At 40.4% G+C, this 27,789-nt stretch overlaps 1 protein-coding gene across 3 annotated transcripts; it reads left to right on the forward strand.

Moving 5' to 3' along the window:
* The first annotated feature begins 1,108 nt into the window (after positions 1 to 1,108).
* On the forward strand, positions 1,109 to 26,060 carry setd2 (SET domain containing 2, histone lysine methyltransferase). Of its 3 annotated transcripts, none has more exons than XM_053326747.1 (22): positions 1,109 to 1,510; positions 2,966 to 3,087; positions 5,986 to 6,007; positions 6,109 to 10,100; positions 10,183 to 10,314; positions 10,641 to 10,769; positions 11,021 to 11,144; positions 11,260 to 11,337; positions 11,428 to 11,525; positions 11,692 to 11,824; positions 12,678 to 12,812; positions 12,924 to 13,052; positions 13,199 to 14,293; positions 14,434 to 14,482; positions 14,564 to 14,864; positions 14,986 to 15,718; positions 16,020 to 16,145; positions 21,309 to 21,445; positions 21,542 to 21,653; positions 23,312 to 23,386; positions 23,510 to 23,611; positions 24,257 to 26,060. In XM_053326747.1, exons 2-22 carry the CDS (start codon positions 3,059 to 3,061, stop codon positions 24,416 to 24,418), a joined length of 7,893 nt encoding a protein of 2,630 aa, XP_053182722.1. In that variant the 5' UTR covers positions 1,109 to 1,510; positions 2,966 to 3,058; the 3' UTR covers positions 24,419 to 26,060. The 3 variants fall into 3 exon arrangements, with proteins under 3 accessions (XP_053182722.1, XP_053182723.1, XP_053182721.1); XM_053326748.1 differs by lacking the exon at positions 2,966 to 3,087 and having other exon boundaries at positions 14,986 to 15,262; positions 15,371 to 15,718; XM_053326746.1 differs by lacking the exon at positions 2,966 to 3,087 and having other exon boundaries at positions 1,118 to 1,160; positions 1,341 to 1,510.
* Positions 26,061 to 27,789: the final 1,729 nt, after the last annotated feature.

The raw sequence follows: 27,789 nt of genomic DNA on the forward strand, positions 1-27,789 counted from the left end.
ATGCATAAACTATGAATGCATGAATTTAGTTTAAAAGCTTTGTATGAACTGTAACTCTATAGCTCAGTTTGTTTGCACTTATGTGTTGAGCTCCAGTTTCATGCAGGCACATGGATAAACTGTAACAGTGTATCTGTAACATCTGAACAGAACAGAATAGAGGACTGTTGTGAAATTGAAACGTAATGCCTTTCCTCAGTTATTACTAATACATGCAGGAATACAATACATGCACACTTTAAAGAATAGGTTCACAGTTTTTCGAGTCTGCCTCATAACACCAGTTCCTCATGTTCATACTGGCAATTAAAAGATCCCCTACTGTGTGTCCACAGTGATTTTGTGTGAAATACATTTTGAAAGTTTATCTGCAGCTTATGAGGCTTCAGCAGTCTGAGTCTGAGTCATATAAAGCCATATTTACAGTGTTTTTAGTATTAAATTCCCTTTGCTATTCCTCAGACAGTGTTTCCCTGTTGAGTTGTGGTGGAAATAGTAACAAATAGAGTTGTATTGTTGAAAGATATCTACTTGATTTGATTAAAGCGTCATATTTGTTTAGCATAAACACGTTTACAATACATTTTCACAAGTACATTATGAAGGGATCTTCTAATAGTTTGAACAGCAGGAATGACTATGATAAAAATTCAATGGTTATTTGAGCAGTTGTCTATTATTTTAAAATAGACTTGAAAATTGCAAACCTGTCTTTTGAATAGCTTGGTTTTGTATGATGACATAATTAGGCTATTTCAGGAGAGCAAGATTATGCAGGGAATGCTTTAAGAGAGTGGGTACCAGATAACTTACAGGGCATGATTGTTGCTAAGCTTGACTAGACTGATCTGATAACACTTTATTTAATCATGATCAACGGGAGGATGTAAATACTTCTAACTTCCTGTATATTTTGTAAACTGTCGGCTCAATTTAACTGCACCTTATTTACCACTGACCCCGCTGTTGCTGCTGTTTGATCCCGTCCACTTTCCACCGAGGCGCAGTTAATAAGAAACGAGCCTGTTAGTAGCTGGCTCGGATGAATCGGACCCGCAGTGCGCTCCAGGGTTCGCGCCAGCTGTGCTCTCACATCATGTGACGCTGTTGAGCACAGCAGCCACAGCGACGCTGTCAGCACCAGTGTGTAGAATAAAAAGGTAATCTAAAGACATGCCCATAATCCTTCCAACGGAGCGGATTGTCAGTTTTTATTGTTGTTTACTGCTGGGCCAAATTAAGACACTTTCCTTGGCTGAGTCCTCGTGATCGTTTGTGTTTTTCCTCCAACTCTTGGATAACTATGTGAGCTCATGCTAGCTCTATCAACAATCACCCAGGCTGAGTGTGAGCAGCGGCAGCAGCAGCGGAGCCACTGAGCCGACCAGCAGTTCCCACAGCTCCGTATGGATTTGACGTCGGCACACATTGTTGCTTGATGTTTCACAAAGGGTCGATTACCGGTGATTACGAAGATGGGGGAGCCTTGTGACCTTAAGCACTTGGTAAAGTGAGTATCTCGAGAACCGCGGGGTTACGTTAATTCTGGCAAGCCATCCTACTACACACACAAGTAAGACAAAACATCACCAGCTAGCATGCTAGTAAAGCCGGGTGCAGGGGCTCGAGTGTACGGGTCCATTACATCCTAAAACGGAAACGTATCCGAAACCCTTCCTGCTAATTAATACAAATAGAAAAGTAATTAGGTCCCCAGTAGTCGAGAAAACCGGAATTACCACGACTTTACACCGATACATAGAGATCAAAGATCGATAACTATAATATAAGTTTAGTAACGTTAGCCTCTTTGCTGCTAGTGCGAGAGTTAGCTAACCTAGTTAGCTGCTAATGCTAGTAGAGTCCCCTTGGCTAATTTTTACGAACAAATGCAATTGTTTACGTCTGTTGTGAAGCCAAAAAACACGTCAAACATCCAATAGGTCTCACTTCAAAGAATACACCTGTCGCCAGTCTACATTAACATGTATGAATTATTCATATAACATGAGTTAACGCTGGTTTTACAGATGGCCCACGAAAGCTCTGTTAACGTTAGCTTGTCGAGTTAGCTTAGCTGGTTCTGATAATGTTTATAAACCAGCGTCACAGTCAAATAGCTAAGTTAATGTCGTCTCACCGGGCAGCTAACTGCTTCTACGTGTGTTGTACTGCGATTAGTTTGCAAATGTTGGTAAAAAATATTTCACTTAATTGGGTTTGCTACACACCCTTCACTCGTTTTCACAGTGGGTAGGTTCATCCTTTTAAAGGCCATGTTTTGGCTGCTTTCAGTCCTCCAGTACTGACCATGCTGCAGTTGGTTTGTTGCTTATTTTGCTTCAAACCAGTCGCCGTTTGTTTTCAAGACTGTTTATGTGTTTATTCACATAAATTCCTATTGTACAGACACCCTTTGTTTTCTGTAGGCCATTTGCTTTCCCTTTACATTTCTAATAATGAGATGCATGCTCGCTGCTTGTCCTGCATCCATGTTTTTCCATTTATCTTGGACCATGATGTGCTATATTTAAACCACAGGTGAATGTAACCTTTTATTCTTGGTGTTGCTGAAATGCAACTGGGTAGAAAGCCACATCAGCAGAGAACTGGGGAAATCTTCGTCTCTAGACATAGTAAGACGTGCAATGGGCTTCTCTGCCACATTGCAACAATAGATAACAATCTCAGGAATGGGCGCCTGCAGAAGTAGTGAATACTCAACATTTGAAAGCATGGGATACTTCCTTTTTTTGACATGCTGCACATATATATTATGCCTTTTGTACAAGTCAGTCACATTATTTAAAGGCCTTTATTTAGTATGCAAAACAAAAAGTTGTTTCTGTATTTGTAGGACTTGCCTTAGATGTTGATGATGATAAAGTTACTGACAGAATAGCCGTAAGTTTTAATGGATAAGTGAGACCCAGTTCATTGCAACCCTTATCTTTCTTTTTGTCAGGTGTGGCGTCACTTTGGAGGGCTCATTTCTCTGATTTGGATAATTCTTGGCCAGCAGCCTCTTCAGGCCTACTAATCCTAGACGAGTTTCTCAATGGACACTCTACTCAAGTCAGAAATCAGGTATTAGACAGTACAACATGCAGTTCACAGTGTATGTCTGTTAATTAGTTTTGGGAAACATTTGTATTTTGTTTTAGATGCAGTCTTTGCATATCTTTCTGGCACCAATTTACTGTCAAAAGGGTTTGATTCAAGATTGCCCTAAGTCATAATATATACACTATTAGTTAATTGATTATTAAAAAATACAAGACTATCATCTGCAAAAACATTTGATCTCTCTGGGCTCTTTTTTAATTTAGATGACTGAAAATGTTGTCTTCATATGCTTATTTTTTGACCAACGAGTGTATACATAGTTTGTGCAGTGCCACAAATGTGGTATACATCACAGAAGTGTCTGTGTTAGTATACAATGGCAGAAAAGTCTCTGCATACAAAGTGAAGACATATCATTTACTTCCCTTCCATGAACAAAATTATTATTTTGTAGGAAAGGAGATGTGTTTTAGGAAATAACTTCAATTCTTTTGATCGAGTAGCAGTTGTTTTAATGTCACCGTATGGGATATTATGTGCGTTTAGTGCGTTCAGTATTTGTTAGCTTTAAACGTAAAACAGTTGTGCATTATAGTTGGAATAACATTTTTTTATCTGGGTAAATGTGTTTTTTTGCAATGTCAAGTTAAAATGGTGAATTTCTTGGTCGATTAGGTCCTGTCCATCAATCACTTGATTGTGGACTGGTAGTTATAACCCTTTCTATATAACTGAATGTCACTACAGATTTGTTCCTTTTGGAAGGTCAGAGAGAGAAAAAAAGAAATCCTAAAGGATTAAATGACCCAATTGTTGCCTAGCATCCATATTGAGCCTACCCTAAGGAAAACACACATGCTTTAATAGAACAAAAAAGAAATGAAAGCCCAGTTATTCACAATCTCTTTACATGTTGAATACTTACACCTCTGTGTTTTTTGATTTTTTTTTTCTGCCTCTGCTGTTTTTTTTTTTTAAATGGGCAACTCCAGTTGCTAGTCTCAGCAATGTAGACAAACTGTGTTATGGGAGTTGTAATTTATTTTACACTCTTGTTTGAGGGACCTTCCCAGATAATCTAAATATACTATGTATAATCTAAATATACTCTTCATGATTGTGTTTATGTTTGTTGTTGGTTGGGGGTGGGGTAGGTCTTAAGATCTGATATATATAAGCTTAGGGATACACACGGATTAAATTAATAGAACCTTAGAATAGAAAAAAGTCTGTAAAACCAAGCCTCACACCACACTTAACAGTAATGTCACAAATGTATTGTAACATGGCAAACATAAACATTAAAATCTGTCTATACACTGTTAAAAAAGAGTTGATTTGTAGTGAACTGTACAAACAGATTTAGAAAGAATTTTGACTGCATTCTTAATGCCAAAGACTAAAGACAATAGATAAAAGATGACAACACTTTCAAAGGGGCTGTGTAACATTGACGAGCCAAGTACACAGTTTTCTAAATGAAGCATGAAAAAGTGACATTGAGGGCACCATCTATTGTATAATACGGCATCATTTTTTGGAATGTGATTATTATAAATGGCTAGATGGAAGCAAAAAGCATACTTAAGGTGGAATTTACTTGTGCTGTACTTTTTTTCCTGAGACAAATGGATTTTTGAATTAAGTAGGATATAAAGCTTAGATGTTGAACATTTGTCTTGCAAGCTAGGCTACAGTGGAAGCAGTTTCATTGGACACTTAATTAATACTTCTTTCTCTGCTTGTTCTTGTTCAGCAATGTCATATCACTGTAAGAAAGTCCTGAAGTTAATTATCATGTGGGTAGCTTACATGCTCATTCTGTTTTTGTGTGGGTTTCCTATGGATGCACCACTTTACTTGTACACCTAAGTCACACATATTAACTATTAGGAGTTCTCCTGCCACTGCTTTTGAGCAAGGAACTGGGCTCAGCTTATTAATTTGAGATAGATGATCCACAGCTACTAGTTATGGATGAATCAAATGCAGGAGGGACATTTCTCAGAACAAAGCTGATAAGCACATTCCCTCAAAGTTTGATCTAATACTTAATGAAATATTGAATACCAACAACACCATGTCAAGTATTTATGTAGTTTTAGACAAAAAAAACCCAATATTGATAGATTTCTGTAGATAATACTAACATATACCACCATCATCAGCCAACCAAAGGACTATACTGTTATTCTGTTCTGTATTCATTAAAAATGTAAGATTTTATTTCATTTTCAAGTTACATCTGGTCCTACTCCTTCCTTCCAGTCATTCCCTTGGCCCATTTTCTGAGTAAAAGTTTTTAGAAAATCCCAGTATACTTTATCTGGCATCTATAGGTTAGTGAACATGACAGCCACAGGAGGAGTACGTCCTGTCATTTACCTACCATTTAAAGGCATTGCTTTTTGTCAATGTCTGTTTGTCACTGTACCAAGTTGTGTCCATAGCCTACACACATAAAACTGATGTAATATGTCCTGAAAATCCATTCAGTGACTTTTGTTTCATGCCAGCCATTCCCCTCATTTCCTGTCACTCTCCATTATTGAATGTCTTGTAAATGACATACATGGTTGAGATGGGCATCCTATAAATAAACTGTTTTGTTAGGAACAAAGCTGAAGTATGCTTATTATTAGTATAACAGACATCTTGCATTTCAAGATTTATCAAATTACAAGTCAAGGCAGCAGAAAGAAGTGTACACTTAATATTATTTTAGACTAGGCAACCAATGTTGTTCTTTGAAGTCTTTTGCTCACACAAAATGTTCAGGAACATATTTGCAGGGCTACTTTAATAGTTGTGGTTACTTTCATCCCTCCTGATCATCTAAAATGTGTTTTACGATGTGCTACATGAACTGTGTAAATTGATTTCTGTCTTTCCTCTTTTTTATATTCCTATGAACTACAGAGAGGAGGGGAGTAGTGCTTCGGTAAGTCTTAACAAAGCTAATAAATGCTAATGTCTGCTTGCATTTGAGTTTTTCTAAAAACGGGGGTCACAGATCTATGTGTGGTTTCTCTTTTATTGTAGGTAACGGTGGAGGGCCTGTCCAAGGCAGCCCTAATAAAAAGCCTGTCTCCTAGAGTCATGCTGTCCAACCATCTCTTGCCTAAAGGGACGAAGACGAAGGTCAACCTAGAGGATCAGGGTCGTCAGAAAGTGTCCTTCAGCTTCGCGCAAACCAAGAAGCCACTGCAGAGCCCATTCTTCATCCCTGCTAGCCCTGAGAAGTCTGTTTCTGAACCTAACGCTGCCTTGTCACAGTCAGCTTCAGACAAAGGAGGACAAAATACAGACAGCAAACCTGAGAAAAAGCAGACACCCATGGTGCCAACACCAATAGCAGAGACACTTTCTCAAACACCAGTCACCTCAGCTACTAAACCGAAAACGGATTTAGCACAGATGCATTTCAAAAAACAAATTCTCAGTGTATCTGTGACTGAAGAGAAACCAACATCTGTTGTGCCAGAGGACCCACAGTCCCCTGAACCGCAGGTTCTGCAGAAATCAACAAGTAAGAGTGAAACTGAATTCCCAACACCTCAGCCTCAGAATGTCGCCAGAGTCTGCCTCTCGGAGAATCCTCATGTTGAAGCTGCTGAGACAAGGGTAACGTCTAGCCTCAAGAAACCCGCTGTGTCCTCAGGAAAAGATGGAGAGAGTTCCAGCAGTACTGAGCAGGATAATAAAAGGAAAACCACGTCCCATTCTGATAGTGTTCCCCCTGGCTCAGAATCTGATGGAGATTCAGTCCAGATGTCTTCCAGCCACAAAACAGTTGACTCCAAAAGTAAAACAAGCTCGGACAGCAGAAGCAAAGCAGTAAAAAAGTCTTCCTCTGGTTCACACGTGGAGGAAAAGGAAAAAAGTTCCTCTAAGCGGTCAGAGAATCATGAAAGGTCTTCTAGTTACTCCAAATTGGACCGTGATTCTAGACACACATCATCACGCTCATCTCGATCCGACAAAGATCGCAGAAGGTCCAGGTCTAGATCCCGGTCTAGATCAAGAGGGTCTCGAACAAGTTCATCTCACTCCAGAGCAGAGAGATCCAGAGGTGACAGAGGATCACGCTCCGAAAGGTCATACTATCATGATTCTGATCGTAGATCACACAGGAGTTCTCCGCGCAGAGACAGAAGACGTTCTCGTTCTCGCACTGACAGAACTCGGGACAGTTCTGATTCTGAAGATGACCATAGGAAGACACGAACAAGGACAAGTGACTCTAGTAGATCATCCACCCATTCAAACTCCCATAAAGAGTCGAAATCCTCTTCTTACTCAAAATCTGAGAAAGCCACTAAATCTGTAGATTCTCCTCATTCTTCAGAGTTGGATAAAAGAACACAATCCTCAAAGTCTGAAAGGACTTCAAAGCGGCTATCAGACTCTGATTCACAGCGCAAGTGCTCTCCTGATCTGGAATCAAGTTACCGAAAGTCTAGCACCCATCAGAAATCAGAGACCAACAGCAAATCCTCTTCTTCCAGTCAGCATACCCACTCTCAAACATATGAAAAACGCCACAAAAGCAACTTGAGTGACTCTGAGGCAGATCATAAAGGAAAATCCCAGGCCCCTGACAAAAGCTCTGGCTCTGAGGATAATTGTAAAAACTCCCTGAATAAAACTAGTAGACCAGACTTGAATCAGATGACCCCCTCTAGAGCTTCTGTGAAAACCACTGGACATGATAGACAATCAAATGACATATTTCACAGCCCCAGCAAAGCACTGACATGTGTAGCCACCATAGAATCGTATTCTCATAATGAACAGGACTCTGAATCCCAATTAAATATTACAAACCAGAGAAATGAACAAGGTAATCAGGATGTTCTTGAAATGGTCACATGCACTGACAAGAGTTTGCAAGAGGCATTATCCAGCAGATCAAATGAAACAAAATCAGGTCTTGAAGTAGAGAATAAAAATGCAACTCTAAGCTCAAGTGAAAGCCTGAAGCAGGTCGCCTTAGAAAACTTGACTAATTCTCGAAATAGACCACACGAGAACTCAAATGCATCTGTCTTAAATTCATGCAGTAGTATTGATAGCATAATGTGCAGCCAGGACATGGAAGTTGTTGAATGTTCTTTAGGGCCAAAGTCCTTACTTGATACAGTGGAGAGAATTGTCACACATGATGCCCAACAGAACACTAAACCTGAGATTGTAGAGATGAAGCAAGTTTTGACTGTCAGTGAGCAGTCTGACACAAGTTCGCCACTCAAATCTGATTTATCATGTCTCGAATCTGAGCATCAGCTGACACTTGGCCAGCAAAATACAGATATAGTTAAAAAGATCAGCATTTCCACCAAAAAGTCTCGATGGGATATTGTTGGGCAGGACACCTCAGAGAGTGATACTTCACAGAGGACACTTTGTGCAGAGAGTAAGCCTACTGTTAAAAAAGTGATCTCCTTCAAAAAAATTGAGTTTTCTAAAGACAATAGCCAACAAGACTGTGACAATACTGTACAAGAAGCTGAAACACATTCCAAACTGGTGAAGCAGACCGAGATCCCTAAGCAGGAAGTAGGCTCAGACAGTGCATCTAAGTCTGACAGATGCAAAGACCAAAGTGAACCTTCAGTAGCAAGCACCAGCATTGACCACTGTGACTTAAAACGGACTATTTCTCAAAAAACAATCACAGATGAGCCCCTGCACACAAATGATGCATCACGGGCCGACAAAGCTTCAAAGATGCAGAGTTGGAACGGTGATGATCGTGAAGAAAAATCAGAGACTAGTGCTCATAAGAGAACGTCTCTCAGTCAGGATCCATTAGGAGGACAGAGCGAGGCAAGTGATAGTGACAACTCAGAGTATGACTCTGATTGTGGAGAGGCGATAAAACGATTGCACTCAGTGGTGGTGGTGCCAAAGAATTCTTCCCTCACAATGGACATGCAGGACACTGGAGCTTCCCTGTGCAGTCCAATTAATAATTCAGATCTCCAGAATGCTAATATAGCAGCTGGTTTGAATATTGAAGTCCCAAATGGTCCTCCAATTGCATTTGGGAAAACTAAAGCAGTAAGTGATTCATCCAATGCAAGTATGTTGTTTCAATCCCAGAGTAATATGATTGATAGTACTAGTCACTCAGAGGGTTCTAGCTCTGTTGGTGTCCAGCCTTACACAACAGGCCATATCAGTGCCCATGGAAGTGCCACAGATCCTGCACACAGTCTAGATAATTCTAGACATTGTGAACAAGGACACAAACAGCATAACGTAAGCAGCAGAGGTGATAGGTTGTACTCTCATTACCAACAGGACGATTTCTCCAATGCTGATAACATCAATGACAAGCATGGATTCAGCCTGGGTTGGGATTTCACGCAACCAGAACAGCCCAGTAGTACATACCAGCAGCCAGACAGCAGTCATGAGCCACAGTTACCAAACACTAAACTGACAGAAACCTTTCCCAAGGGACAGGAACACAGGCAGAGTAATGCTTCCTGGAACCACCAAGCCCCAGACATGCAGACTAACAGAAAACCCTACCTCCATGCGCATGAACATTATCAGGATCCTGCAGGTGAAATCCATCCAGACTCTCTCACTAATGACCACGAAGACTACAGTGGTGATAAACTATCTAGTAAAGCAGCTGTTGAATGCATTGGACCTAATACTCCGGGGTCATCAAGCTTTGTGCAAGGTCATGAAATAAGCAGCAACAGCAGGGGCTCTGCTGTGCCCGATCCCCCAAGAGAAGAAAATTTCAGGCCCCACAGAGGAAGGGGTCCTCCCAAGAAAAGGCGACAAGAGATCGAGTCTGATTCGGATAATGAGGCAGAAGCTGGGCCTGCAGTCAAGAGGGAGCGTCAAGGAGATACTGATGTCTCTAAGGAAACCATTGTCAAAACTGAGGTGAACCGACCATCACTCAATCTGCAGGACTTTCAAGACTCCAATAAATGGAAAGACTTTTCCAGGTCTAAAAAGATGCCGCCCTATTTTGACTTGATTGAGGAGAATCTGTACCTAACTGAGAGGTAAGGTGTTGTTCAGCTCAATTAACAAAACATATGGTTTTCTTTGACTTGAGATCTGAATGTTTTTAAATGTTATCTGCAGAAAGAAGAGCAAATCTCATCGAGATATTAAGAGAATGCAATGTGAGTGCCCAATGCTGTCTAGAGAGGAGCGTTCAAGGGGAGTACTGGCATGTGGGGAAGACTGTTTAAACCGACTGCTGATGATTGAGTGGTAAGTTGATTATTACTGATAAAGCTGTGACACAACATGTAATAACTCAACTTTTAAATTAAATCATTTGCACAAATGGAAAAAGTGTTCTACTGTTACAGAAACTTTGACAAATTATGGTTTTTGCTTTAGAAATAGGACATCTTACAACATGGTGCACTTAATAAGAACTACAGAAGATCTGGCATCAATCATGCTTTAATTTATACAATCCAAATTTGGCAAGTTAATCCTGGAAAGACTATTTAACCTGTTGACATACATGTACTGACTAAAGAATATGTGCTTAACATCTTCTCTTTTGTTTTGAACTTGTATCGTCGTAGTTCGTCACGATGCCTAAATGGAATCTACTGCTCCAATCGACGCTTTCAAATGAAACAGCATGCAGACTTTGAGGTTATCCTCACAGAGGACAAAGGCTGGGGACTACGGGCAGCTAAAGACTTGATTCCGTAAGCCTCTTTGAAATTTTGCACTTTCGCAATTGTACACTTTTAAATGCATAATGTAGTATTAAAATATGCATTGAGAATATCAGTTTAAGGTTTAGAGTAAGGTTTGTAAGACAAAATGAGATGTTGTGACGGCGGTATCATCATTATTGTGGAAACAAAAAACTAATGTGCCATTGGGATAAAATCATTGACTGGATGGAAAATGACTGGATATTGTTTAAACTTGTTTGTTTTTATAACTATCTCAGAAACACCTTTGTACTGGAATACTGTGGGGAAGTGTTGGACCACAAGGAGTTCAAGACAAGGGTGAAAGAATACGCTCGCAACAAGAACATCCACTACTATTTCATGTCTCTAAAGAATAATGAGGTAAGTGATAAAATGACACAATGCAATTAATGTGAATATTTAAACTGCAATCTGGTTTAATGGTTTGGTTAAAGAGGCTGACAGAAATACTTGACATCACATTATATCTCCTTAGATCATTGACGCCACGCTGAAGGGTAATTGCTCTCGGTTTATGAACCACAGCTGCGAGCCCAACTGTGAAACCCAAAAGGTACAGTGGCAAAAGAAAGCACTTCTATAATACGCTGACAGGTCACCTTATTGAAAGTAGACTAACCAGGTGATTTTTATTCCATTTCAGTGGACGGTCAATGGCCAGCTTAGAGTTGGGTTCTTCACCACCAAGACGGTCACTGCAGGAACTGAACTGACATTTGATTACCAGTTTCAGAGATATGGGTATTGTTTGTTTGCAGTTTGTAACCCCTCACAATTGTATTTTATGCTATCTATGCATGTGTGAAATCATTGAAGCACATATAGATATGTTAATAAAGATATGGCTATTTAACATTTTAAACTGATGTTCTAATTGTAGTTATTCCACCTTTGTTTTATCCTCCAGCAAAGAAGCACAGAAATGCTTCTGTGGAGCGCCCAGCTGCAGAGGCTTCCTGGGTGGAGAGAACAGGGTTAGTGTTCGAGCAGCTGGAGGGAGGATGAAGAAAGATCGCAGTCGAAAGAACGCTCTCACCACGGTCAGTTATTTCAGTCATATCTGAAAGTCTTTCTGACATTTTTTCCAAATGCATTCAGTAGAACATTGTGCTCCACCTGCATTAAAGTCTAACTCCAGAAAGTTTTTACAAAAATCAGATTAGTTGTTAGTCTTTAGTGACTCGTCCCATCCATAAACAACACAGTTAAAATACAAAAGACAGGTTATAAATAGTAATAGTAATAAAAAGATTATAATTTTGAATGAGCTAAATGGAAGGTGTCTTTGAGAAATAGACAGATACATATACATTTCTATCATCAATTAATCTACTGTTTTTAATCTTCTATAAAATATGAAAGAAGAAAAAAAAGATAATGCCCATTTTGTCACTAAAACCCTATTGTTTTTTTCAATGTTGTTTAATTTACAATTACATCAGACTCAAAAATACAAACATATTTTCCAAATTTAGATGCTATACTTCAGCAAATGTATGAATTGTTTCTTAGTATATAGTTTTAAATAATAATAGTAATCATAATCATAATAATAATCAATTAATTTCATGTTGATTACTTAAGTAATTGTTTTAATTATATTGTGGACTACAGGGATAGACTTTTCTAGTATGGTTAATGATGTGCTCAATTTGAAAAGACTTTCCTTGATATATAATGCCTCATTAACAGGGTAATTGGATCCCAGTAATTGTAAAGCAGTAACGCTTTACTAATCACAACAAAGTATATTACCATACTATTATAATTACTCTTTTGCCAAAATAAGGGGTTTAGTTACTACAAAACAGATGAATACTGACCACAATGTCTCTATACCAGTTTATCCAAGACACGTGTAATGTTAATGATAATGTCACATTGTCCTCTCAGGTTGATGAGGAACTGGAGGCGTTACTGGAGAATGGAGAAGGCCTGTATGATGAGAAACAGGTGGTGTCCCTCTGCAGACTCATGGTTCGAGTGGAAAACATGGAGCAGAAACTCATCTGTCTAAAGCTCATACATGTACGACCTGAGAGACCGAGTATTACCAAATATTGTGTCTATTTTCCTGATGGGATTTGGCTGGGTGGTTATCATTTGCAGTAGATAATATGACATGTTTGTGTTGCACAGGATACTCAAAATCCGTCATGCCTGAAGCACTTCCTAGACCACCATGGCCTGTCTTTGCTGTGGATTTTCATGGTGGAGATTTCTGAAGCAAAGGGCAACAGTGCCAATAACATCAAACTGCAGTTAGAGGTGAGAAATGTCATTGACTTACTGGTAAATAACTTAATATGGTCACATCTCACTAAAGTAACAGAAAATTTAAAACCCACACAGCATGTATGGTCATACACAATGTAATTTGCGATTTAATCATTGACAATTCATTGCGTTTACAGATCATGAAGACCTTGGCTGTGCTACCAATCTCTACTAAGAACATGTTGGAAGAAAGCAGAGTCCTGACCTTCATTCAGCGATGGGCCCAGTCAAAAGCTCTTCCTCAGCCTGCTGAGATGGATGGCTACTCTAGTGAGAACACCTCCCGTGCTCAAACACCTCTCAACACCCCTGATGGTTCCTCTGCTAAGCTGGGACCAGAATTGGATGGTGACACCTCCAAACCAGCTGTGTACCCCCGCCTTAAAATAATCAGTGAAAACAGTCTGGACAGCGCCCTCTCTGACGCTAGCAAAGCATCTGATGGGAAGGAGGAAGAGGAGGAGGACGATGATGAGGAAGAAGATGAATCCTCACATGGAGGAGTTCCTGATGAGAAACAGTTGAAGGTAGAGCCAGTGGGTGGTGCTGCAGATCCAACAAAAGAAGCAACTGAAGAATCAGTCAAAGAGGTCAAAGAGGAGACACAGGAAGAGTTGGGAATGAGCTCAAGTAGTCAACACCAACCTCAGGCAGAGGAGGTTAAAGAAGACAAAAGTGAGTTGGATTTGGAGAAGAAGGACATTGAGATAAAAGAGGAAACAAGTGACGGCCTGAAGGATGAGCCCGAGGGGCCAAAAGAGCTTAGTGAAGAACAACGGAATGAGGAGGAGCAGACCAGTCAGGCGGTGTCAGAAAAGGCTGAATTGGAAGGAGGCGAGCCCACTGTTGAAGTTCACGAGCCAGAGAGTCAACCTGTCCAAAAAGATATTACTGATATTGCATCTGAAGAGCCTTCAGAGCAGATGGAAGTCCAGTCAGAGACACAGGAGGCTGAAAAACCTCCTCCTTACTGTGGAACACAGCCTGGTGAATCTGCTACTGAAGCTCCCCCTAGCTCTGATACCCCAGAGGCCAGTATACCCTCTGTGGTCAGTATGCCGTCTGAGGTCCCAGCAGCCCCTGTGGACCCATCAGTGATAGGAACTCCCTCTCAGGATGAAGAGGAAGGTGTCTCAGATGTTGAGAGTGAGAGGAGTCAGGAGCCCCAACTCAGTGCTTTGGACATTAGTGGCATGGCTGCCCGGCTTCTGGAAAGCTGGAAGGATCTGAAGGTGAGTTCAAATAGTCACTTTTAATGGCAGACATTATGTGATGTGTAAAAAATGTAAAGTATTAACCATTTTTCTGTCTCTAGTCTTTTTGCATGCTATGTATTTTGATATTTGAAGCCAAATTATGCACGTCCTTTCAGGAGGTGTACAGAATACCAAAGAAGAGTCAGGTGGAAAAGGAGGCAAATGGTAAGTTTATTCCAATGTTTATTTTAGACCTAGAAATTATTTCTGTATGGTTTTTTGACTAATCAAATTGTCTTAAAATAGACCGCAGCCGAGACCGAGACACCGCTTTAACACCACGCGCCACTTCTGGTAGCAGAGAACGTGAAAGGGAGAGAGAGAAGGAGAGGGAACGTGACAGAGACCGAGATTATGACAGAGACAGGGATCGAGACAGGGATCGAGAAAGAGATCGAGACAGGGATCGAGATTGGGATCGAGAAAGAGACCGGGATCGTGATCGAGCCTCTGACAAAACTCCACGCAGTACTGAGAGACGGAGAAGGCGCTCCGCATCTCCGCCACCCTCATCCTATGAGAGGAGCAGCCGACGCACTGAGGAACGGTAAGTATTGTTATAGCTCAGGAACATGTAAGATTGTGTCTTCCAAGCATAAAGTACACTTTTAAACAACTGTGTATCTTAGAAAAGTGTGCTTTGAATCATTGTTCTCTGGATTTTTAAGGTTTGACCCATCAAACAGTAACAAGACACCGAGGGGAGTTGGTGGCAAGGAGCGCAACAAGCTGTCCACAGAGGAACGCAGAAAGCTGTTTGAGCAGGAGGTTGCTCAGCGGGAAGCCCAGAAACAGCTTCAACAGCAGCAGCAGCAGCAGCAGCAGCTCCAAACTATGGCTTATGACCCTGCGCTGGCCTACGGCTCCAGCCCTGGTTTCATCACCTACCCTCCTGGGTATCCCATCCAGACGTTTGTGGATCCCTCCAACCCCAATGCAGGAAAAGTACTGCTACCTACTCCGGCTGTAGAGCCCACCCTGAACTTTGAACAGACCCCTCCCCAGCGTCCTATATCTGACCTCAGAATGCCCTCTCCATCCTCCACTTCCCAGGCCACTCCAGTCTCCAGCATCTCCCAGCACATCACCACCACCAACCTCGCCGCTGGCAACGCCCAGCAGTACGCCCAGCCCACTGTAGCAGCCCAGGATGCAGGTGTAGCTGTCCTATCTGTACCTGCCCAGACAGCTCCTCAGGTACAGAGCCAGCAGAGTTACACCACTCTCTGGGACCCCACTACTCAACAGGCAGTGACTGTGCAGACCCAGCCGGCACAGCAGTATGCTGCATCCCCAGCACCGGCGCAGACGCAAACGGCCATCTATTACCAAGGTCAGCCATGCCAAACCATCTACAGCATCCCCACCGCCTACCCTCAGGCCAACACTCCCGTCATACAGGTGGGTGCCTATGACAGTAGTGTTGCTCAGGTTTTATGTCCTCTGTTACAGTACACATTACAATGTACTTTCATTTTATGTTGACCTTTTGTATAAAAAGGTCATATGTTGGTCATAAAATTAATGGTGTAATTATTTAAAACCCTTATTGTTTTGTTTTTTTTTGTTTTTTTAAAAAATCCATTTCAACTCAGTTGCTAAACAGATTGATCTGCTTTGAATTAGGAGCATCATCAACCTTATTTGATTTCTGTGCCAGTTAGCAGACTTGTGTGATCTGATAGCACTCTGTTTTGTGAAGGCGTACACTGAGCCCACAGCCAGCTACCTGCACGGCCAGCCTGTGTATCCCGGTCATCAGCAGGGAGTGGTGGTGCAGCAGGGAGGCACCGTCACCACCATTGTCACATCCCAAACTGTCCAGCAGGTAACGTACTCAATCAAAAATTCTAAAGCACATGGAGGTAAAATGGTGTCTTTATGTCTGGTAATTTGATGTATTTCCACTTGAAACAGGATGATTGTGCATGATGCAATACAGTGAATGATTATAGAACTGCACCAATTAATCAATAAGTTGATCTGCAGCTATTTTAATACTAGATCAATTGCTTCAGTTATTTTTCAAGCTAAAATATTTGATTTGATGAAGAATTGATTGCTTTTCCTTGAGCTCTACAAATTTTTCTTTGGCATTTATAATCGATTCACGAAGAAAATTATCATGGTGAAAATAATCTTTAGTTGCAGCTGTAAACCAGTGGGGTTTTTAGGCAAGGAGAGTTGCTCAAAAGTTGTAATCATAAGTGTTAATTAGGGTGAAATGGGGTTTAGGCAGCAACAGTTTTTCAGGTAGCTGAAAGGTCAGAAATCCATATTTTGCGAACATGAAGTTTTACATCTAAATGTGGCCACAAGGGGGTAGTGTACATCTAAATTATGCATTTTTTTATGAGCTGTGTGGGTGCAAGGCCTTTCATACAATGTTGTGTCCTGGAAAACCTGGAAAAATGTACCTATTTTCCAGACATGCAAAACACCTGGAAAATGAAGAGAAAAAGTCAAATGTCCTGGAAAATGTTGTGCTGTCCTGAAAAGATACTTAAGCATTCTCCTTTCTTCTTTTAGCTGACAATTAACTACTAGAATCTCTATTAGTGCATCCCAAAATGGATAACAGAAGTTATGTTCAGGATCACATTAACATTCAAATGGTAGTTCATAGATGAGAGTATTATGAATAGGCTGCTCTCAGTTATGTGAACAAACCCGCAAGTCACATCACATGGTAGCTCATACAAGTTAGATGACATCTCAACTTAAGTGGCTGAAACTTTGAATAAATTCAGTTACATTATCCATCAAATATAAACATCAGTCACTGCTTGCTGGTCACTCTGGTAGTTTTTATTGGGTTTATAGATTAACATTGCTTTCTTCCTAACTTGTTTTAAATGGTTGAATAATGTTAAATTGGTTAGGGTGTTTGGTTCATTTGCTAAAGTGACGTGCTTGTTAGTAGGACTGGGCAATTAATTAAAAATAATTGAAACCGACATTTAGAAACTGTTATCGACTTAATCTTGCTCATGTCAATTAATCGTGGTGTTCACTGTTGCCATGACAGTAAAGGTTGCATATCTTTAAGGAATTGAAAACTTGTCTCCAGTGATCATTTGAACCCAAACCATGATCTTTACATAGTTCTAATCAAGTAAACTAGACACACCTTAAACACCTTAAAACACAAAATATCGTGTGAGGGCAGCAGTGTAAAATACAAAACAAAAGGAACTGTGAAAATACATAATTGTTCATCAAGGGTGGAGAAAATAATTGAGGTTAAAAGTTCAATTAATCGTGATTTAGATTTTTCCCATAATCGCCCAGCCCCATTTGTTAGCTTGTTTTGCTTGCAAAGGTTTAAGGTTTGTGATTCAACTCTGGTTAGGGTTTTTTTTTAAATGTGTGTGGTTTCAAAGGATTCATATGTGTGTTGGACATTGTTGAGAGAGTTTGATTATAATGAATAATGAATGGGAAGCCGGGGTCAGAACAATGGTTGGGAGCACAACTGTATGTAAGTCAAACACCAGCTAAACACTGGCTAATGGTACTTTTTTTCTTTTTTTTTTTTTTTTTTTACTTTGCTTGCATTGTTTCCTCAGATGTAATGCTGCATTGTTCAGGTAAAATGGACCTTAACATGACTCACAGTAGGTGTGATTAGACTTGTTAAAGACTCTTGGTGTGATAAACTGATTGCAGTACGGTGACAGTGAATAAACCTAGCAAAGTGGGCTCTAAATTTGAATTGTACATTTAGGTATGTAAAGTTCAGTCTAGAGTAAATTGTAGGCTACTGCTTGTGTTATAGGTGTCCAAGCAGCAGTGGTTAATATAATTCTTTAAAAAAGAAAGGGATTCAGGTCATAAATTAATATAAATTATCAATCTTATTTACATAGCAGTTGCCAAGCATAGAGCACAAAGGGCTCTCCAAGAGAAACAAAGAAAGGACAAAATACAATAAAAAACAATATTAAAACAAGGCAAGAAAAAACAATAGCAAGAGGAGATGGTAACTGAAGTATTGACATTAAAATCTCTAAAGGTTATACTTATACTGATTTTTTTTCCGTAACACTGGTCTTCTAATTACAGGAGACTTTCAATATTGGTAATCTGGCTATCTTAGCACCCAAGAGTTGTGCTTGAGGACAAGGCCATGTCAAAGTAGCAGGACAATCAAACAGTGAGAGAGGAATAACTCATTTTTTGAGGGTACAACCTTAAAAAAGACACAGGAGAGGGAAGTAGCTGTCCCAACAAACCAAGAGCCACAAACAGCCACGGTACATAAGGAAAGTGGCAGTCATGGAAGCAAAGCATTAAAAGTGAAAAGGGGAAAAGCTCAGGAGCACTAATCCAGCTCAGATATTTGTCAGTCATTGTTCCTCAGATGTTTCCAGACAGTGAGATTGCCAAACAGGCTTCATGCGGCGCAACAAATTCAGCTTACATTGTTTGATGTTTTGGCTTGTGTCCATATGTCAATAGCTAAGTAAACATAGCTGATCAAGATACAAGAAAAGCACAGTGCTTATGTAGTGTATTTTAAAGAGTGCCTAAATAAAGTTACACTGAAAGAAGTGCGCAACACTGGAGTGAACATAAAGGGAAGGTAGTTGTGCATCATAGTGAATCAGAGTTAATGGGACACACTCTATGGCCCTATAGTCAAGTAGAAGTTCCTGAGGATATTCCAGGTGGGCAAGAGCCAAGTGGACTCAGATGCGTCAAAGATGATCAATCTGGGAGGTTGTGGTTTGTATGTTGTGCATGTAAGATTTCAAAATTAAGAGAATTACAAAGGTTGGGATGTGAGAGATGTACTGAGAGCTCTTTGGCAGTCGTACCATGACTCACCAGCAAGGCGAGATGACTTCATCGAAATAACCAAAACAACAACATTTCCTCTGAAGTTCTGGTCAGTTGCTGAGTGGGCAGTGGAAGTGTGGTCAGCAGTGCAGGAGTACATCAGCAGCCACAAGAAACTTCCAAAAGTAATCATCATCATCAGCCCTCCTACTGTACAGTGAAAGAGGCCACTGCTGACCCTCCTTTCCAGGCTAAGCTCCAGTTTTTTTACAGTTGTTGCTAGACAGCTGAAGCCCATTTTTGGAGACATTCCAGACAGATGTCCCAGTGGTGCCTTTTTTAGCAAAGGCACTCTAGTCTACCCTGAGAGGCTTGCTTGCTTGTCACGCTTTATCAAAAGAGCAGAACATAAGGAGATTAAGACACCTGTCCAGCAGCTGAAACTGGAACCACAAGACAAAGCAATCCATGTGCCACTCAAACAGCTAGACATGGGATTTGCCACAAAACAAGCTTTGAAGAAGGCATTTGAAAAGCTGGAAGAAAATCCAGTGAATATACAGGTGTTCAAGAAAAAATGTCTCTTTCCTTGCTGTGACCCGCAAGAAAATCATGGAGAGAAGTACTCTTATGTACCAGACAGTGCATCACATGAGCTCCCTTGACCTGTGACCATGGTAACAGCTGCTGAAATTTGCAACAGCAATATTTGAGAAACTCCTACAGGTTCTCCTCAATGTAGGATGTTAGGGTTAGGGTTAGTGTTCCCATTGTATGTCTGTGCAAACCATGAATCAATGAGTTTTCAAGATTTGTTTACAGCTGCAGGCTTGATGAATTTCTTTGAAGAGTTGTCTGAGTATGCAGCACTGCAGGACCTAAAGAAATGTCTCACAACGTCTCATAGACAAGCTGCAGTAGAAAGAAGGTACTCTGTCAAAAAGGATATGGTTGAAGAAAACCTGAAAGACTTCGTAGTATTACACTTGGTCCAGGATATTATAATAATAATAATAATAATAATACATTTGATTTATATTGCACTTTACATTTCAGCAATCTCAAAGTGCTACAGAGCAGAAAATAAATGAATAAAAAAAGGTTAAAAGGAGAACCTATAAAAGAGATTTAGCAAAATGCTTTTGTAAAAAGATGGGTTTTACGGTCTTTTTTTAAAAACATCTGCAGTCTGTGGGGCCCTCAGGTGGTCAGGGAGGGCGTTCCACAGGCCTTATTCAGCACTGCTAAGGAGCAAGCAGGAGTCCAGTACGTGGAGGATTAAAAGAAGAAAAAGACCAAAATGCTAATGAGAAAAAAAGCAGTGTGTCAAGAGGCTATACTAAACTCAATGAGGAACATTTTTATGTAAATGCGACATTTGCTTTGTTTTATATCCGCCACTTGGATCACAGAAGTTGCAGGTTGAATGTCCATGTTACAGAAGATCTATTTTGAGGTACTGAACAATGAATGTGTGTAGCAACAGACATATGGATGCTATTCAGTTCTGTGTAGGCCAGTTTATGTTAGGCTTCCTGTGTGTTCTTTATTGTTTGCTTGTTTTTTTGAGTAAGGGCTTTTTTTCCCTTTTTTTTTTTTTGTTAAGAGAAAGAAATGAGAGAGGAAATAAGAGAAAAGGGAAAGCTGAGGTTAGAGTTGGCCAAACGATCATTATAATTTGGTAATACTAATAAAGTGAAATGCTGTACATCTGTAGGTGTGTTCGCTTTATTATTTGATTGATTTTTGATCAAAGTTTTAGCCATAGACTACACATCTTTTAAATCAGTCGTCCACAGATAGGAATATATTAGTGTATGGCGCAATCACTGATCTGTCATACCAGCTAGATCATCATTGAAAATGTCCTGGAAAAGTCCTTGAAAATGAATGAGAAACTGACTTTTAAGATGTGAAAAAGATGTAAAGAAATTATGGAAAGGGATCAGTGGTTCCCATTAGTTTTTGTTTTTTTTAAGATTTCTTTGGCACAGATGCCTTTTTATTTAAGAGGAAACAGGGGGGTGTGTGTGTGTGATATGCAGCAAAGGACCTCCGGCTGGGATTCGAACCCAGGGTCGGCTATGTATGTGGCATGCCATGCACTCTAACCACTCGACCACCTGTGAGCCCGTGGTTCCCATTTGTAAATAAGAATGTAAATACTATCACGTATGGAACTTATTCTCTATATTCTCATCCTCTGCAGGAAATGATTGTACCCAACAATGTGATAGACCTGCCTCCACCCTCTCCCCCCAAACCCAAAACTATCGTCCTACCTCCCAACTGGAAAGTGGCTCGGGACCCTGAAGGAAAGATCTACTACTATCATATTGTCACAAGGTTGGCATTAATGTGATTCTGTTTACTGTGTGTTTATGTGTTTTCAGAAAACCCCTGCATGTATTTCTGTCTTATTTTTTTCTCTCTGTACATCAGACAAACACAGTGGGACCCTCCAACCTGGGATGGAAATAGTGACAACACTAGTGTGGACCATGAATCTGAGATGGACCTGGGAACACCCACGTATGATGAGAATCCTTCCAAGGTAAGCTTTTAGAGGGAATGAATGAAATGTAAAAGATCTGTAATAGTTGTGAGCTTGATTTGTGTTTTTTTTTTTTAATAGTACCAACACATAAAACTAAAGGTGCAGTAAATTACATTGAGCCTCACTGTCATTGTCAGCAAAGGATATAATGATATTATGGCAATTGGAGCAGAGAATTAAGCCACCATACTGTGTTGCTATCAGAGCATTTATGTTCTTTGTTTTAGTGGCCGCACCAGCCGCAAATGCATGCCAGTCCCTCACCTCCATTTTCAAAATGGCGGCAGTGTCACAAACTTTAACTTTAACTACAGAAAAAAGATGTTTCTAAAAGTATTAGTGGAAAGAAATAGACAAGGCGCTAACAGAATTTTGAACAATTTGTGATCAGCCCTGCCTAGTTTGACAGCTGATCTGAGTTTTGTGAGATGTTGGCTTTTTTTTTTCGCCTTTTATTGAGTAAATGACACATGATTGTTTTGGTCTGAGATGTTGGTGCTATGACGGGACATCTGAATGTCATGTGTTGCAACTTTAAATGATTTAAGTAAAGCACTTTTTGTTTCGGTTCTCAGAAAGTTTTTTCTTGGATGCGAAACATGTTTATAGTGTTTGTTCCTTGAGGTAATTGAAGATGCTGCACTAGTGATTACTTTCAGCTGTGCATCATGGGGGGAAAAAAGAGAAAAACTCTTGAGCATGACACCATATTCAGCAAGCGTGGTGACTTCGCTGATGACTCCCCACAAAATGGCTTCATCAGAACCTACATGGAGACAGAGACGTGAAAAGAGACTGCACTCACCCAGCCCCCTGCCCAGCTGTCTGTCCCTTTGCCTCAAGGCTGGAAAGGGAGGAGTGACTCTGCTCATCTCCTCTTCCTCTGCCTCGTTTGTTTTCCCTCTTCATTTTTATCCCGACTTTGAGGATAATAGAAACCATCTGGAAGACCTAGCATTCGTTTATTTGCGGTTTCTTTTATTATAGTCCAGCTATGCGAGTGTCCCCTTTGTCTCTTTAAAAAGATGTAATAGAGTTGCAAAAAAAAAAAAAAAAAAAAGCATCATAACCGAGATGGAGAGATCCGTGTTTTTGATGCAACGATTCCCGCCAAGAACAGCTACGATGTCATGGACCATTTCCCAGCATGTGTTTCCCAGCATGTGTCCCAAACAGTGGTGGTGTCCACATGCAGCACTTTATGGCTATGGCACATATTCTCTGTTTGTAAACCATTATATTTCGCTGTGTTTGAATCTTTTGTGCTTGCGTTTGATCCTCACCACTGTGTTGTGGGCGTAGCCTTTGTTGTTGAAAGGTTGGAGCCAATGAGGCAACATCCTGGCAGGATATCCTGCTTTGTGTCAAGGAGCTGGTGAGCAGGTGCTGTTTGATGCCCCACTGACCTTGATGGCTACTGTTGCAGGCAGTTGTCACATTCAATCGAGCTGGTACACAGCCTCACGTGTGATTTTAATAGTAGAACATTACTACTCTGCAATTCTGGTTTAGCCTGTATGATAAGATAATAACAATAATGCCTTGAGAAAGTAATGAAGGAATTTAATTAAGAGTTCATGACAGGATACACTTACAAAGCCAAGGATTTAATGTCTTCATGATGTCTTTCATTTCTTTTACTGTTGTTTTTACAGTTCTCCACAAAGACAGCTGAAGCAGACACTTCCAGTGAACTGGCAAAGAAGAGTAAAGAGACATTTCGCAAAGAGGTGAGCCAGAGTCCCTGCTAACAAATGCTTTATGTCCTGTGATTTGACTCAAGCTGTTCAATTTTTGTTTGTTTTTATTATTATAATTTATTTGACCTATCTCTATGTGTTTGTGTTACACAGATGTCCCAGTTCATTGTGCAATGTTTAAATCCTTATCGGAAGCCAGATTGCAAACTGGGTCGCATCAGCAACACGGAAGACTTCAAACACCTGGCTAGAAAGGTAAGACAAAACGATAAGATGTCCGCACATGCTGTCAGAATGCCCATTATTGCGGAGGAGCTTTCAAACCTGTCCTGTCCTCCACGTGGTGCGCACACAGTGAAAATATCGGTCAGCTTTTAACTTAAAAGGAAGCGTTTTCAAAGTTTTCCCTCAAACCAGAACTAAAATAGTTGAGCTCCCACGAATTCTTTCTCCAGCCAAATGTTTTTGTATTCTGCCTCTGGAAGGGACTAAAAACACATTGTACATTCAAACTATTATCTCCCTCTCTTTTGTTTTACTCTTTTCTAAAAGCTGTTTACAGCCAGCATTTCTTCAAAAGGCAGCCCTCTTTTTCTTTTTTTTTTTCCCTCCATAGTTCCCTTGGTGGGTCTATGGATTGTGCATGTGGGGAGTGGTTTGTACTCAGTTCCTCTCGGACATACCAGGACTCTGAAGACATGGGCACAATAAACAAGAGAGACGAGTTTGGCTTCACTCATTTAGAGATTGAGTTTTATTGTCTCAAATTAAAAAGAGCAGAGTCACTTAAAGAGTATTAACCATTCACCCATTCTACCACATCTTGGATATACATTATACCATTTACTGTCTGATGACAAGAATAATGTCTAACTCTCTCCTCATCTCTGTTTATTCTAGCTTACTCATGGTGTTATGAACAAGGAGTTGAAAGCTTGCAATAATCCCGAGGACCTTGAGTGTAACGAGAACGTGAAGCACAAGACCAAGGAGTACATCAAGAAGTACATGCAGAGATTTGGCTCTGTGTACAGGCCCAAGGAGGACACAGAGGTGTACTAGCCTCCAGAGGCTGCAGACGTTTCACTCCACTCTTAACACAGGAGAAGCACAGATTTGCCTTTTCCATTCACTCCTTTGTGTATGAACTGGCCAGCCTGAACCGTGAAGTAGTTTCTTACGCATATTTATGACTTAAATTATGCACTGCTGCCCAAGAAGCTCTCCAGGCCCCATGGATCACGTAGGAGCCCAAATGATTCTCACTGTCGGAGACTCGAGTGACGCTGAACAAGCTGAGACTCCGGGCGCAGTGTTCTCGAAGGAAGACACTGAGGGGTGCTAAAGAGACTAATGTTTTCACTGACTGTTTGTTTTTTAGCATTTTTTGTTTTTTTCCATTTGTGGCTCTTAAATGTTCCCAAGATGATCACCTTAATTCCACTTTTTAAACTCGTATAGACCTGAGTGAGGATTAACTCGACAGAATCTGCTTTGGTATGATATTTATCAAAGTTTCTTTACTTTCCACTATTTCAAGCGGATCAATGACAGAACAGTCCAGTCCCACCTCTTTGTTTTTCTTGTGCACGCTTTCAACCCCCCCCCCCCCCGCCACTGATTCTGTATCTGGTGCTGCTTTTTAACTGGACTGTGGAGGTCCAAGCTTCCACTCCTCAAACCCTGCCTTCTAACCACAAGACTTTGGAGCCTGTGTCGTTTTATGAATGCATGATGTAGGCTGAGGTTAGAGTGGTATCCTTATGGAAATTCCTACATTTTCCATGTCTCCTGCTTACATGTACTGGGATGAGCTTTTTACTCACAATACACTTAGGGATCTCAGTGAACAGCAGGTTGGCTGTTAGCAGTTAGTGATCAATATTTCCATGTCTTTTTTATCAATTTATGTATAATAACGGGAGCAGGGTTTGAATGCTATGTTTGATGTGCTGTTTAGCTGTGTATCAACTCCCGCCATCCCCACTTCCTGTTCAACCCCTCCTCCCAGTTTGTTCCGCCCTCGTTTCCTCTTCTTACAGGAATGACGCTGAAGATGAAGGTTGTAGCATTGCAGTTTTAACAGTTTCTTAACATCTTGTGTGTTCTGGTTCTCTTTTTTTTTTTTTTTTTTTTAAATCATTGTTAGTCCGACTTAGTCATTCTAGACCGGCCACAAACTCATTCATTTCCAACATTTTTCCTGGTGTCAAATTAGTTTCATTAGCATTAGGATGCCAATCTGTTGCAGCCTATGAAATTGCATTAAACAGAGTTCCAACATATGTACATTGCTTTATATGTGAATATATTGAATAGTAGTTTTTGGGAATGTTTAAATAAGCAAACATTTTGTAAAAGGACTATCATTTCATGGTTTAAAGTGTAAATACTTGTAAAATTACCAAAGCTGCACACAGGAGAGAAGGGTCAGGGAGCACAGTGAAGCCCACCCATCCTCACCAGCTCAACCCTCCTGATGCAGTTCCCCCATCAGTTTGTCAAACTTAAAACCCCACTGACTCACACCCTATTTTATTTCAGTGTTGGGAGACTTTCATGTGTTTTTTGTTTGTTTGTTTTGTTTATTATTATTTTTCTATGTACAAAGTAAGTTTCACCCTACTCTACTGTAAGTATTGTGTAAGCACATTGTCATAACGAGTGTACAAACATTTTAAAAAAGTAATAAACTTTTTTTGTAAAATGATTTCTGTTTTCCCTGCCTTGTAGTCCAGTCTGCTTCGCTTGGGTGTCAGTTATAGACTGGAGCAGATCTAAGCAAAAGTGACTGATCTGTTTCATGATTAACTGCTGAGTGCACACCCAATCCCATTTTAGATTGGCTCACTCTTCTAATAAGGGACGCACATGGCATGAATGCGTCTATGGCACATAAGGCAGTATTGAGCCAGATGTTTGGCCTAAGGAAAGGGAATCAAAGTGATCGACTGCCTTCATTAGAGACGTGCACTCTTAAATATGAAGACCCATGACAAGTGGAGAGAGGTGCTGCTGTGCTTCCCCTCTCTCCTCTTTGCCTGGTCCCAACGTCCCCCGCCCCCCTTCCCAGTGTACGCACATTCCGCAGCCCCATGCCTGTGTGCTCCAGACCGCAGTTAAGCAGTCCCGTCTGGAGTATGTGACGGCATGTAACGCTGCCCTAGGCTATGCAAGATGCCTGCTCCCACTTAGAACTGAAGGCAAAGAGATCATTAACAGATTCGAGTTGAGAACAGAGCAGCAGAGGGGGAGGGGGAGGAGGGGGGGGCGGGAGTCAGATTGTGCCTCGAAGAGAAAGAGGAAACTTTCTTCCAGAATATTTTGGATGAAGCTATATTTTCATTTCACCCTCAAATTATTAAATACCTCTTAACTGATTTCCCTCTGGGTTTTGGATAGGAAATGTTCTTATACACTAAATCCCTCGATAAGGGGTAGTATATACCAAAAATGTCCAAACTTCCTCACTGTGTAATCCATCAAGTGGGATTTATACTTAAATGTAAGTGACAGACATGTCTCATAAGAGCTTTAGCCCAGTTCAGCAATTATTTCTATGAACAATAAAAAGTAAGAAGTAATTCTGGTGTTGCTATCAGTGCAATGGCATGTAACACAGCATCCAAATTACATAAGCAGTGCAAGATTTTAAGCAAAGCTGCTAATTGTTTAGAGCCTATGAGAAGTATGACACAAAGATACCTAAAAATAAAGCTGAATTTGGAAGGGTGCAGATTTGGTGTCCCATTTCAACAAAACACCATGACTTATCAAAGTTATTTATTAAATGAATAAAAATCTTACAAAAACAAATGGAGGCACAGCGTTAGGAAATATATACACAAACATTTTTTTTTTTAAATCTAAGGCCATCACGTAGTGTAACTAGCGCAGTACAGATGTCCGTGGATCTCATAGATTTTATTTACTAGACTTGAAATAGTTGTGAAATAAATACAAAAGCCAGAATGGAAGATGGGGCACAGGCAGTGATGTTAACAGCATCTTTTTTTCTGCATCTAATTTATAAAAAAAACAAAGAACCCCAAGGTGTCAAACAATAAGTCTGTGTGATGAATATTCACAGTTCAAAAATGATCTCTTTTCATTCACGGCTATCAAAGAAAGGTCAACATTTAAGATATTTACAGTCACATCAGTGATTATTAGAAAGAGCTAAGAATAGTTTTGGGTTGTTTTTAATATGCCATTGATTGCTGAACATCATGGGTGCATCATATATTCTCAGTGTGAATAAATACCAAGGCTACTTAGTGGCTGCAACAGAAAAAGAAGAAAGACAGAACAAGGTGACAGCATTTATAAGCAGTATAGAAACACACTATGAGGTAGTTACAAGCAGATATAAGGACGTTTTGAGTGTTTCTTCATGTATAGAATCTATCCAAAAATTATAATATCTAATCAAA

Source organism: Scomber japonicus, chromosome 10 (genome assembly GCF_027409825.1).
Source record: "Scomber japonicus isolate fScoJap1 chromosome 10, fScoJap1.pri, whole genome shotgun sequence".
In the NCBI taxonomy this organism is placed as follows: Eukaryota; Metazoa; Chordata; class Actinopteri; order Scombriformes; family Scombridae; genus Scomber; species Scomber japonicus.

Excerpts from the sequence above, each read along its gene's own strand:
- setd2 (XM_053326746.1), top strand. The coding sequence starts at position 1,476 with ATGGGGGAGCCTTGTGACCTTAAGCACTTGGTAAA. Across the intron at positions 14,294-14,433 it reads AAAGCTGGAAGGATCTGAAG|GAGGTGTACAGAATACCAAA; the intron begins GTGAGTTCAAAT and ends ACGTCCTTTCAG. Across the intron at positions 14,483-14,563 it reads GGTGGAAAAGGAGGCAAATG|ACCGCAGCCGAGACCGAGAC; the intron begins GTAAGTTTATTC and ends GTCTTAAAATAG.